The sequence below is a fragment of the Gopherus evgoodei genome, chromosome 7 (assembly GCF_007399415.2).
Source record: "Gopherus evgoodei ecotype Sinaloan lineage chromosome 7, rGopEvg1_v1.p, whole genome shotgun sequence".
In the NCBI taxonomy this organism is placed as follows: Eukaryota; Metazoa; Chordata; order Testudines; family Testudinidae; genus Gopherus; species Gopherus evgoodei.
Genome location: NC_044328.1, coordinates 112476619 through 112490110, shown reverse-complemented (window position 1 = coordinate 112490110; position 13492 = coordinate 112476619). Strand labels below are relative to the sequence as shown.

Here is a 13492-nt window from a genome sequence, read left to right as displayed (position 1 = left end):
CTGTGTGAATGTACACACATTTTTGTTTTTATGTTCCCTCTTTGTTGCAGGTTCCCCACATGCACGAAGTACTGTAGTAACCGCAATCAAATTCACTATTTCAGATCAGCCACAGCCTATTGACTTACTTCTGAAAGGTTGCATAGGTGAGTTTCAATTCCTATAGAAATCTTGTGAGCTTTGCACATGAGGTCTGGTACACTATCAATGGCCCTACCACTGCCCTATTTTGTATTGCAAGTAAGATACTTTTCAAATTGATTTGACTAATTTAACCCCAGAGAAATGTAGATGAAAAAGATCTAGACTTCCACGCTACGGTTGCAGAGTGTTAGTGTATGTTCTGGCCTTCCTCCTTCAGGTATGCGTGTCACTCATGAATGGAAACTATGAATTTAGTGGAGAATGAAACTCCTGTGATTCTGGCTTCACAGCCAAGTGTTTTGTAAAATATTTCTTAAGTTGGACAACCATGTCTCTGCATCTCAGAGCTATCAAAGAGAAACTGCAAAAACTCTACTTCGGAGACATCTAGGCTGAGCATCGAAAAGAAACTTCCTCTGCAAAAACTAAGGCTTCTACTTGGACTCTCAGATGAAGTCACTGGTGGCTAGCATCACATTGGTATTTCTATACCCCTGATGTAGCCTGTTGCCTCAAATAGTTTAAATCCTATCCCAGAAAAAGGAAGGGACAATAGATCTAAATGCACCACTATGTATAAGCTTTGCCTCTAGAATTATTTTTAATAATTGTGTCTAAGATTTCTTCATATCCTGGCTCCTTCAAATATCATATGTTACTCTGAGGGTCAGCAGTAGATAGATCTTGAACTACTAAAACATTGCACTTAATGCTGTCAAACAAATGTTATGCTATTGTCCTGCAGGTGACTTCTTAAAGACTCTTCAGGATCCTGACTTGAATGTTCGACGTGTTGCTTTAGCCATGTTTAATTCTGCTGCTCACAATAAGCCTTCTTTAATCCGAGACATGCTAAACACTGTCCTACCCCACTTATACAATGAAACTAAAATCAGAAGGGAACTGATACGGGAGGTACGTAGACTAGTGCTGTTGCTTCATGAGTTCTGTATGTCAATGTCTTGATCAACGTGGAATTGACAGGAATATGCTGTGATGCTCTCATGAGCAAATAGTTGGGTGGAACCCTTGGGGCTTAGGTGGGTGGGAGAACATCTAGTAGGCATTAACTTGGTAGCCAAGATGTGGCAGTAAGGAGCCTTCCTCACTGATAGTGACCAGGTGTATCATTCTTTCCTTTTAAGGTAGAAATGGGACCGTTCAAGCACACAGTGGATGATGGTCTTGATGTGAGGAAAGCTGCCTTCGAGTGCATGTATTCACTGTTGGAAAGCTGCCTTGACCGACTGGACATCTATGAATATTTGAACCATGTGGAGGATGGACTTAAGGATCATTATGACATTAGGGTAACTTCCTCTCCTTATCTGTCCAAGAGTAGTGGAAGTAACTGGTTTTGATCTTATTTACTATAGTGAAGGCCGGGGCTCAGATTGCGCCGATGTGTGGTGGTGCAATGCCCAGCACCCTTTTCATGCTGCTTTCTTGTTCTCTAGTATTTAGGCTTCCTTTTATTTATTTATTTTTTAAAGTTACTAGCTGTTACAGTTGCTGTGCTGGCCTTGAAAACATAACCCACATGCAACTGATGTCTGCATCAGTTTGCAAAACCTGAAACAATGGCTCTGAAAGATGTGATATGCCACAGTTAAGGAAGAAGACCATATTGGTTTAAAAACCTGATCTGGTTTAGAGGAGAAGTAAAAGCAGCTATGAAATATAATATATAACAAATGGAAGAAGGAGGAATTTGATAGTAATGCATATAAATCAGAAGCTAGGAATTGTAGAAAATGTATAAAGGAAGCAAAGGTGCAGGAGAAATCTATTGCCAGCAGAGTAAAGACAATAAGAGAGACTATTTTAAGTATATGAGGAACAAAAATAATTCTGGCAATGGTACTGATCCATTACTAGATGGAAATGATAGTTATCAGTAATAATGCAGAAAAGGCAGAAGTGTTTAATAAATATTTCTGTTCTGTATCTGAGGAAAAAACCAGATTGTCTCATCATACGATGATGCTGACACGCTTTCCCTTCCTCTAGTATCTCTGGAGGATGTTAAACAGCAGCTTCTTAAGTCAGACATTTTGAAATCAGCAGGCCCAGATAACTTGTATCCAAGAGTTTTAAAGAGCTGGCTGTGGAGCTCACTGGATGGTAATTTGATTTTCAATAAGCCTTGGACATCGATCCTGGGCAAGATAATGGAGCAGCTGATATGGAACTCAATAAAGAATTAAAGGAAAGTAATAAAATGTATTGTCAATCAACATGAATTACTGGAAAAGAGAACCTGTCAAACTAAGTTGATACTTTTTTAAGTGAGATTACCAGTTTAGTTGATAAAGGTAATTAGTATCTGTAAGGCATTTGACTTGGTATTGCATTACATTTTGATTTAAAAACTGTAACAATTTAAAATTAACATGGCTCATGTTAAATGGACTAAAAGCTGGCTAACTGATAGGTCTCAAAATATTACTGTAAACAGGGAATTGGTGAGTGGGTGTGTTTCCAGTAGGAGGTTCCAGTGGGGTCTGTTCTTGGCCATACTTGATGTAACACTTTTATCAGTGACCTGAGAGAAAACATAACATTATCAGTGATGAAGTTTGCAGATGACATTCGGGGGAGCAGTAAATAATGAAGAGGCTAGGTCACTGATTCAGAGTGATCTTGGTTGCTTGGTAAACTAGACACAAGTAAACAACGTGTTTTTTAATACAATTACACGTAAATGTATACACCTAGGGACAAAGAATATGGGTCTTACTTATAGGGTGGGAGACCCTATCCTGGGAAGCAGTGACTCTGTAAAAGATTTGGGGGGTCATGGTGGATAATCAGCTGAATATGAGATGCCAGTGTGAAGCTGTTGCTAAAAGAGCTAATGTGATCCTTGGATACATAAACAGGAATCTTGAGTAGGAGCAGAGAGGTTGTTTTATCTCTGTATTTGTAACCGGTGTGACGTGCTGCTGAAATACCGTGTTTTGTTCTGGTGCCCATGATTCAAGGATGCTGAAAAATTGGACAAGGTTCAGAGAAGAGCCATGAGAATGATTAAAAGATTAGAAAACCTGCCTATAGTGATACAGACTCAAGGAGTTCAATCTATTTAGTTTAACAAAGAGTGTTAATGGATGACTTGATTACAGCCTATAAGTACCTACATGGGGAACAAATATTTGATGATGGGCTCTTCAATCTAGAAGAGGAAGGTACAATGCGATCCAGTGGCTGAAAGTTGAAGCGAGACAAATTCAGATTGAAAATAAGGCATAAATTTTTAACAGTGAGGTAACTATTGGAACAATTTACCAAGGGTTGTGGTGGATTCTCTGTCACTGACCATTTTAAATCAAAATTGTATGTTTTTTTTTTTAAAAAGATACATTTTAGGAATTATTCTGGGCAAGTTCCGTGGCCTAGGCTATACAGGAGGTCGGAATAGATGATCACAGAGGTCCCTTCTGGTTTTGAAATCTATGAATTTTGTGTGGATGCAATTGCACTAGAATTAAGTGTTCATACTGGTACAGCTTTTTAGAAATAAGCTCTGCTTATGAAAATACTTGTGTATTGGTTCAGCTCCGTCCACATTAATTTTACCATATGAACATCTGAACAGTTTTCAGTCCTGTTATTCTTTTAGGGCTGGTATACACTCAATTTACTGTCACTGGCATGACTGACAAAGCTTGTACGAGTACTATCATCTTTTCCCTCTGGCCCCCTTCAAATTTGACTTTTGTTGAGGGTCAGATCCTGTAGTACTCAGTGGGGCAAAACACTCACTGATGTCAAAAAGATTTTGCATGAGAGACGTCTTAAGGGCTGCAGGATTTGGCTTCTGTTTTTAAATACTCAGAAGGGCCACATGTATTCTGTAATGCTTTGGAATTTGATGCGTACTTATTTTCTAAATTCCAAGCCTTTCTTTTGTCTAGAAGCAGGGGCAGGTCTATGTATTTTGCCGCCCCAAACACAGCAGTTACATGGCTTTCGGCAGGAGGTCCGCTGGTAATGCAGATTTGGTGGCATGTCTGCAGGAGGTCTGCCGGTAACGCGCCTTCGGTGTACCTACCACTGAAACTGCGGGACCCGCAGACCTCCCGCAGACATGCTGCCGAAGGCAGCCTGACTGCTGCCCTCCGCGGCTTGCCGCTCCAGGCACGCGCTTGGTGTGCTGCTACCTGGAGCCGCCCCTGTCTAAAAGACATACTCCTTTATGAGTGGAAAGAAAACCATCCAACAGAGAACAATGCAATGTGATGCAGTAATTTGTCTGAAGTTGTTGCAGTAGAGTGCATGGGGACTTGATAGAAGGGTTTTAGGTTTGAGGGGGATCTGAGAGTATTTTAAATCGGCCTTTTAAAAAAAATCCTCTAGATGTTGACTTTCATCATGCTGGCTCGACTCTCCACGCTGTGTCCTAATGCAATTCTACAAAGGCTAGAGCGATTGATTGAACCCCTGCGGGCAACTTGCTCTACTAAGGTAAGATTAAATGAAAGCTTCAGTTGAGTCTCTGCAATTTTGGAAAAAAGTCAGTACTATGCTTCTGTGTGCAATAGAGACTTTCCAAGATCTGGAAAGTCTACAAGCACCACTGCTTTGGTACTGCAATCTGGGTCTTAATCCCTGGTGAAAGCAAGAATTTCACACTTGTAATAAAACAAAAATTAAATGTTTCTGAAAAGTCTGGTGCCTTAGACAATTTGTCAGAACTTGCTGAAAATGAGCCAATTTGGGGCCTACAATATATGAAATATTTGTTATGGAATGGAATTTTAGTCACAAGTTCTTAAAAACTAGACCTTTGCAGAAAATATTTTAAAGTAATAAATGGTACTGTGGTCTTGAGGTTAAACTCCACCTGCTTAAATCATAGTTTGCTCATTTCCAGACTTGCAGTAAATAGCACTCAAGATCATGTGAGTTTTGAGACTTCTGTTATGGTTTTGCTCTGAAAAAATGACTCTAAAAATGTGATGTTCCATGTTTATGGGCTTTGAAATATTTCTATATCAGACTTGCTCAATTACTAAATAAAAGGATGGGTTTTCAAACTGCCATCCCTGCAAAGTTAGCTTGCATGTTGCAAACAGTAACAAATATTCTATAATATGAACTAAAACAACTCTGATGTGCAAGCTACAATAGAATCCAGCTCCCTCTCCCATAGCTGTGTTGGCTTTGCAGGTGTAAAAAACCACTAATACAAAGCAAATTTTATTTTCAGGAAAGTATTCAGCATGCATATAGCAGGGTGATGTTTAGTTGCCATTTTTACCTAATTCTAGACTTTATGGTGAAGAGATATTAAAACCAAGCAGTGAAAGCAACCCCACAGCTGCTAGATTTCATGTAATAGTATTAACTTCGCATATTGATAGAGTAATTATAATTGAGGTCATGACTACCTAGTCACCTTGGCTGCCAATAGGAAATTTTAGTTTTGTTGATTAGTTTAGTCAGGTGTATTGTACTGTACCTAGAATTTATTATTTTACATGTGTAACTTAAACGGATGTATATGTAGCACTTGCTAATGGAGACGTGTGTCAGTATCAAAGCAGAAATAGCCTTTTGTGAATACATGTACGTAATTTAGCTTGTTCATCATCTTAATGATAAAGTACAACTACTGTGGGCATTTTCAACAATGCTCAGTGTCTGTTTAATTCTGCTCTCTCTGAATCAGTTAGGTCCATGTGGATTGCTTTTGAAAAATCACCATAAATTCCTCTCCAGTTAGAAAATATCCCACCTCTCTGACTCCCTCCCACTTCGACTGTGTATGTTCTTCCTTTTCCAAATCCCATTTAAGGGCCATGTTTGTTTTTTGTTAAAGGTAAAAGCTGGTTCAGTGAAACAGGAATTTGAAAAGCAGGATGAACTGAAACGGTCAGCAATGAGGGCAGTAGCTGCTCTACTAACCATCCCAGAAGTAGAGAAAAGTCCAGTGATGGCTGAATTTTCTTCTCAAATCAGAGCCAATCCTGAAATGGCTTCACTCTATGAAAGTATTCAGAAGGATTCAGCTTCATTACCTACCACAGAATCAATGGACATGAATTAAAGTTCTCTGTATCCTTCCCCTATCCCTTTCCTCCCCCCACAACACCTATAAGTGAAACAGATGCTGCATAGGCAGCCAGAAGAATCTCTCAAAGCTAACCTCAGCTTAAAAAAAAAAGGTTTATGCTGTTTAAGAAAATGACAGCTAGGTCAGCTACATGAGTCAGACTTCTGATTAAATAAGTTGGCAATGAGACTAAGGTTAAAAGGGCTGTGTGCTGCAGAGGGAGTGAAAAACAAGTATATTAAATTATTCAGCATGTTATTAAAGGGCTTAAGTGAGGCCATCTGAATTTACTATTACAATTCATGACTGAAGAATAGAAACTGTCACTTGGAAGTTTCCCACCTTTGTAGCATTTCTTGCACTACCATTTTGAATAAGGACAGTAGTTTAAAGGCAACTTAGTTTTCATTTTTGCCATTACACATGCATTTCTATCCAAAATAACTTGTCTGCAGAAGGTCTTTCTACCTTTTTCACTAGACTACACTATTTTAAAAATTAAGAGCAAATGTCCTGAAACTCAGAACCAGTTAAGGGGCAGTACCACAGCCGTTTTCAAAATTAAAAGACACCCCACACTAAGATATTAGCTAATGTTCACTATAAACTGCACTTGAGCAGAATTTATCTTTTGAGCTTTACTAGTTTTCAGTGTAGCTAAATTCTTAATTGATATTCTAGGAATTTATGGCAGCAAAAGGCAAATAAAGCTCACTCTTGATTTTTCTTAAGTTTGACCGGATAAAGTAACGAAGTGAGTGTCTTCCAAAATAGAATGGCATCTGTTTGAAATTGTAATTTTAATTTTCCACAGAAAGTATTTCTTTAATCTTTTTATATCTACAGAAGCTTTTTCCTGTATTAAGTTGCCAGCAGTGTTACATTGGCTAATGAGACTTGTGGTTGTGACTGTCCGATACCAAAGCATTGATGTATTCCAAACTGTAGTCATTAGAACTAAAATACAGCACATGGCTGTAGAAGAGACCTGCCTTCAGTATTCTGGTATCACATATCTAGTAAAATAGTATAAGGCAACTACTAAGTTGCATGAATGTAAATGAGCTCTTTTGCACACCATACTACAACTTAGTGTCACTCATTGTCTTGCTCAAATCCTGCCCTGCACAGGGAAAATTTTGTAACAGGAATGACAGATGGAGTAATGGCAAACCAGAGAATGAAGCCATAACACTTCTTGCAGACAAGGATTTGTAATCTTTCATTTCAGGTTGCTTCCTGTTTTTGACTGAGTGGTTAGCGTGAAACATTTTAACTGTCCTGTTTATAGTGCAGAGTGAGAGACCTTTCCACTTGGTATGAGTGGCATCCTAGGAAAATAAAGATGTATTTTTGAAGCTGTATCTCGTCCTCTGGTTCAATATTTAATAGAAGTAAAACACTGGGTTAGCCACAGCATTTCAGCTATGCTGCTCCTAGTCCCTGCCCCTTAAACTACTGTAGGGAGATCAACTCGTGACATTTCAGAAGACTTAAGTTTATTCTATTAATTCTCCCAAGACTGCATTCCATATGCTATGCTCCAACACTGCAAGCTTCAGGTGCAGGTATACCCTCCTACAGTTATAGCACAAAGCTTTCCTTTGCTCTAAAGCATTAGGTATTTACTACTAGCACAATAGTACCTGCTAACTGATGCAAGTCATCTATACAGAGTATTGAGTTGCAGCATTATGGAGTTAAAAAAACCAAACACCCTACACTTAACTACAAGAACTTGCTAAGATAATGGGCAAGTGTCCCAGTCAGGAAGATTTCTACTAGTCTTAACTGTGCAGCATGGTGTACTACGCGCCTTCCTGGAATTAGTGTTCCTTAACAGAAGTAGCAGTGGGGCAATTCAAGGGGTGCTATACTCCCATTCCCCTTTCAGCTTCCTATCATGAGTCTTTAAATTCAAACATGGTATAGTTCCCCCCACCCCAATGGAACAGGAAGTGAACAGGCAGTTTAGAAATGCTCTAGACAAAGTGTACCAGTATTCACTATAGTAGTCCATTAAAGGCCTCATTTTGAATTCAATGAGCTTTCTACGGTTACTTATGCATGAAATAAGGACCTGAAGACTTACACTGGGAAAATGAAGGCTAGTTCAGTACCAGTGCAGCTTCACACCAAAGCAATAGTGCAGTTCCTTCCCTCCACCTTTAAGAACAGCACAGAAGGAAAACTCAGGTGCCCAGTCTGCCTTTAGTCTCACTTTTTCACTAGTATTTCATAGGGAGATAATCTTCATTGAGGTCTGGTCTGAAGAAGACTTAATATAACCATTCAACACACACCATCACATGGTGGCTTTTTTGTATTTTATTAAATACAGTTACACAAAGGAGGAGCCCATTTATTCGTTTTCCTCACTGCGCAGTCTGGCGTTTGGATTGGTGATCTTGATAGCTAGCTGAGCTGCTCGTTCCACAATTACCTTGCGGTTCTTGGAGGAAACATTGTGAGCAATCTCTGCACAATAAGACCTATTAAAATATGGATAAAGAATCAGTATTTCAGCAGCATAAAGCAGGCCAATATTCAATTCACAGCCTCCTCCCTTTTAAGCAGCACAGGAATGGAAATATTGAGCTAAGTGTGCATGCATTGTGTAGGGAAAGAACAAGCAAGCAGCTAATAAAGTATTTTTGCAAGAAAGCTAAAGTAAATACCTTAAGAACTAAATACAGTATTAGCTGGTGTCCACTGAGAATTCATGATTTAAGCAGTTAGAAATAAACAAGTTATTAAAAAGTGTACACATAGTGCCTCTTGCAAAAAACTCCTCTGTAACCTTCTTCTAGACTATTTATAACTGGGACTAAATAGGCTTAAATTTGAATGTAACATTAAATCTAAATTCTGAACACACCATGTTAGTTGAAAGATAAATTTAGGTTTTAACTGGTATTTTAGCAAAATCTACAACATTCCACAAATATTCCACTTGCACTTCATTTCCTTTCTCATCTGCCCACTGCTGTAGAAGATTAACTCTTGCAGTAGGACAGTGTGTCAAATCACAAAATATTAGTACCAGCTTCCTGCTCCCAAGTAGCAACACACTCCCCTACTCTGCTAGGAAACTGTCTGCTATTCTCGTCTTCAAATGCCAACTGCATTTTCCTCTCCTGATCCCACTTCTCTGCATTCTCTAACATCGTTGGATCGAGTTACTGCTGGAATAAGGCAGCGCAGATCCAATGAAAACAGCTAGGTTGCCTCCACTCATGTCAGTAGTAACTCATGCCCTACCACTGATAGTTCCAATTCCATTTCCTTGAGGGGCTCAGTTTAGTTACAGCAAAATGAATTGCATTTCTAACTGTATTACAAAATATACCAGGGACCAAATATGTTTCCTGCAATACACAAGTCAGATGCATTTACAAGGATAAAAGGTTACTGTTTAAAGAATTAAGTCTGACATTTTATAAAGCCTCTATTAACTACTACATATGCCTGTGATCTTCTACTTGTACAATTTTTAGCAAATACTGTATTAAGAAAAAACAATCTTAAAAACACATTATTCCTAAATCATTACTGTGTTTCCACCTTGTCCTTATAGCACCGAAACGTCAAGTTGATGAAAGCAAATCCGTCTGCCTAGTACTATTTTCTAGGATGCTGCTGCTGCAGCAGTTTGCAGACATGGAGGTATTCAGCACATTGCCAGATCAGACCCTGAATTTAGTGTGATATTAAGACCAATCATGATACTTAAGTTAAAGGGAGGATGTGGAATCCCCATCACTGGATTTTTTTAAAAGAACAGATTAGACAAACCAGTCAGGAAAGGCCTAGTTATACTTGGTCCTGCTCAGCATTAGAGTTAAGGAGGACAACATGACTTCTCCAGGGCCCTTCCGCCCTACATTTTTATGGTTCTATAATGAAGTTATTCAGGAAGCCTGTATCACAAGAATAAGATCAATCTACAAAAACCTATACAAAGCAAAGTTTAGGGTTTGTTTAATCAAAGTTCAAAATTACTTCTACCCTTTGAATATTTGATCATAAAATGATCTTCTCCTAAAGGCTGAAGATTATGATGCGCTGTACTTAAATAGAATGTTTAACATCCCAGGAAGAGGACACAACTGAAGGGGAAACAGGAAAGCAGGCACAGCCAAGATACTGTTCTTTTAAGCCAGGTGCTCTCAAGCTCTCTTCAGCTCAGACCCCAAAACTCAAATACAGCCTTGTTTCTTGACCCCAATTTCCAAAACCCTTTATGGTCACATCTTACAGTCTTTTGTTGTTCCCAAAAAACTACGCTATTACAGGAACAGCAAGAAATCATGGCTTGGTTTGGAGTTGGAGGGTACAGGCTGGTCAGCAAGCTGATATTGCCGAGGGTGGTTAGAGCAGTTGTGGGCTAGGGCTAGTTTCAGTTCATCCCCTTCCGCATTCTGCTCCAGGAAGGTTCCACTTAGAGATGTCAAGGAGTTGAATACTTTGACAGGCAGGACTGGATGTTTATCCTCTTATGCATATGTCAGTAGTGCCCAAAGGCCTCCAAACATGATTGAGGCCCCAATGAGCTAAGGCCCTGAATAATGGCATGCTACTTCTTGGGCACAAAGCATGGTATAGAGGGGCAAGAAGATGAAGCAGCTCTAGTGAGAGGTAAAGTCAGGAGAAAAAGAATACAGCATCTCACTCAGGCTTAAAATCTAGCAGCTTCTAACCATTTCACTTATCTCTCCCCTCCTGCCCCCCACCCCACCCCTTGAAAATCTTGTTGTAATTTTGTGATCAAAATCACAACATAACTGAAGTATAAACCTGCATCACAGAATACCAGGGTTAGGTTAAGACAAACATTCTGAATGAGTTTTAAAGAGATCTTTCCCAACTTACTTGTTACTCATCATCAGCACCTCAAGTTCTTTGACATTGTGGACAAGAAACTTTTTGAATCCTGTGGGCAGCATGTGTTTCGTCTTTCTATTGCTACCATAACCAATGTTGGGCATCAAGATTTGGCCCTTGAACCTCCTGCGAGCTCTGTTATCAATACCTCTTGGTTTACGCCAGTTGCGCTAGGGAAATGCAAGGAAGTTTTAAGAATACAATTGCACCATCATGAAAAATAAATCTAAAGATTCAGGGTGGACATGGTCTTTTTCAATCCAATTTCTCACATCCTACAACATTACAAGCACATCTGCAAGGAACCTCTACTGTACTGTTATTACAGAAAATCCACATTTCTGATCCCTGATAATTAAAGGTAATTTATGTTTTACCTCATAATAGTTCCTAAATATAGTCACTTCTCAGGCTTTAAGATTTAGACACCTTTCCAATTTTTTTTTTTTTTTGTTCAGAGGGACGCATACCTTGATCTTGACATAACGATCTGACTGATGGCGGATGAACTTCTTGGTTCTCTTCTTGACGATCTTAGGTTTCACCAGGGGTCTGAGGGCAGGCATGGTGTCTAAGATAAATAAAACACAGATAAGAAGGGACACGAAACAAGATGGCAATAAGTTCTCTCGCTCAAACCTGTAGCAGATTGCCTTCCATTAACTAGCCACTTCCAAAGTTAGTAATGGAATGGGTATTCCTCTGCAGTTGTTCTCCCTCCTGCTTCCGAAGCTGGAAGAGTACTGAAAGCTCTCCAGAGGCGGTCCCGGGGAGGTCCCATTTTTCCCCACACGAGTCAAAATTATTTGGGAATAAAATGTCTTTGCAAGTGGTATCACAGAACTTGCACAAGATGTTTTTAGGCGCTCAATTCCCAAATGATCCCACCCATCCTCCCAGTTCTGTGGTTGCTGCTGGACTCCGTCCAGTTTGTGCCCAAACTGCTGAGTCTAAAAAGCCATCCTTGCAACATGTACTAGTTTCCAGTTCACAGAAACTAGAAAAGTAACTATAATCTTGCTCCCCATCCCAGCTAGATCTCTCCGATAAAGCCTCAGCAGATGCTATTTCAATTTGAGTTGTGTGTCCATTAAAGAACTGGTTTCCCCTGTGCAATGCAGTAAATCCCTCTAGCATTAACCCTCAAGGCCCTTCCCTTACCTACAGCAAGGCTCCCACTTCCACTGGCCAACACAGTGGCTTATGCACCCACTTTAAACTGGGATTTCCAGTGCGATCTTGGTTGACTAGAAGTGAACGACGCTCAGATACTAAGAGGTTCAGCACAGTAGTATAAAGAAATTAGCGAGGTCCGCGCGATCACTGTGAGAGTCAATAACCGCTCAGCGAGAGAAGGGCATTTGGGGGATCCCTAGTAGGTTCCCTCTGATCAGGCTCCTCCCCTCCCCCCAAGCAGTTCTCTTGCTACTGGGTTTCCAGGCGCACAGCCGAGGCGACACTGGAGCCCCTGCGGGATGGGGGACAAGGCCCCGTTTCCCCAAGCTGCAGCCCCAGCGCCCCCACCATTCGGAGACGGACCCCCCGCCCCCATCCCCCGGGGAGCGCGGAGCCGGGAGGAGGAAGCAAGCGCTGGGGGCCAGGGGGTCTCCTGCTCCCCACCGCTTTCCGGGGCGGGGGAACGAATCCACCTTCAACCGGGGAGCCCGGAGCTCGCCCCTCCCGGAGCGGCCCAACACATCCCCCAGCTCGCCTGACCCTCCCCCTTCCCCGGTCCCGCTCCCGAATCCGGCTCGGCCGCCAGGCAAACCCCCGGCCCCACGGCCACCATCCTCCACCCCCGCCGGGAAATACCCCGGAGCGCTAACGCAGGGAGCCGCCAACGGGCCTTGGGAGACGGCAGGGCCAAGCTGGCGGGCCCCCGGGCACCGATGGGCACAGATCCGGAGCGGCGCGGCACTTACCAGGTCCTAATGGCGGCCACCCTGAGAGGCAGCGCCGCTGAGAGAGAGAGCGGACGAGCGCGCGGGCGGATGAGGTAATCCTGAAGGTCCTGGCAGGCCAGATCCCTGATCAGGACCCAGAAAGGGGGACTCTGAACCTGCCTCCTACCCTTAGTAACTACGATGGTTAGATGAAGATCAGAGAGCATTTATTTAGGAGAATAACAGTTTTTAAAATGACTTGTAGTTTTTCTACAATAATAGCAACTATAATCTGCCAGGACCTATCCCAAGCAACTTCCGCTAACGGCGTAGGCAACAGCCAGGGGAGCGAGAATGAAGCTACTTCCGCCAGCACTGATACCACTGTGTGAGGGCCATCTAGTGGCAGGTTTCGGATACTGCAGCGTTGATGCCACATGGCACCTAAGGAGAGATTACTGAGGTTTTGGCTGTATTAATTTATTTACTTTTTTCATTTTATTAACACTTTTTTTCCTGGGTC

The 13492-nt window shown here is 41.3% G+C and overlaps 2 protein-coding genes and 1 non-coding gene across 5 annotated transcripts in view; 1 reads left to right on the top strand and 2 right to left on the bottom strand.

The window, feature by feature from the left end:
- Window positions 1–7566, top strand: part of LOC115654261 (cullin-associated NEDD8-dissociated protein 1-like) — a 34089-nt gene extending 26523 nt beyond the window's left edge. For both annotated transcript variants that reach the window (XM_030568263.1, XM_030568262.1), the window contains 5 exons: window positions 51–146; window positions 890–1059; window positions 1290–1454; window positions 4504–4611; window positions 5969–7566. In XM_030568263.1, the coding sequence (XP_030424123.1) occupies window positions 51–146; window positions 890–1059; window positions 1290–1454; window positions 4504–4611; window positions 5969–6196 (767 nt within the window). In that variant the 3' untranslated portion in view covers window positions 6197–7566. The remainder of the gene's footprint in view (window positions 1–50; window positions 147–889; window positions 1060–1289; window positions 1455–4503; window positions 4612–5968) is intronic.
- Window positions 7567–8507: 941 nt separating this feature from the next.
- RPL32 (ribosomal protein L32) lies at window positions 8508–13112 on the bottom strand. Of its 2 annotated transcripts, none has more exons than XM_030568264.1 (4): window positions 13009–13112; window positions 11557–11657; window positions 11075–11256; window positions 8508–8694 (listed from the first exon to the last, which is right to left on the bottom strand). In XM_030568264.1, the coding sequence occupies exons 2-4, from the start codon at window positions 11650–11652 to the stop codon at window positions 8565–8567; spliced, it is 408 nt and encodes a 135-aa protein (XP_030424124.1). In that variant the 5' UTR covers window positions 11653–11657; window positions 13009–13112; the 3' UTR covers window positions 8508–8564. The 2 variants fall into 2 exon arrangements, with proteins under 2 accessions (XP_030424124.1, XP_030424125.1); XM_030568265.1 differs by lacking the exon at window positions 13009–13112 and adding an exon at window positions 12248–12343.
- Window positions 11724–11863, bottom strand: LOC115655682. Its single transcript, XR_004001468.1, has one exon. It is a non-coding gene; the product is annotated as a small nucleolar RNA SNORA7 (small nucleolar RNA).
- Window positions 13113–13492: the final 380 nt, after the last annotated feature.

Coding starts and splice junctions, on each gene's coding strand:
- RPL32 (XM_030568264.1), bottom strand. CDS start 11,652: ATGCCTGCCCTCAGACCCCTGGTGAAACCTAAGATCGTCAAGAAGAGA. Junction 11,257..11,556: donor ATCGTTATGTCAAGATCAAG/GTATGCGTCCCT, acceptor GCATTTCCCTAG/CGCAACTGGCGTAAACCAAG. Junction 8,695..11,074: donor GTGCTGATGATGAGTAACAA/GTAAGTTGGGAA, acceptor ATATTTTAATAG/GTCTTATTGTGCAGAGATTG.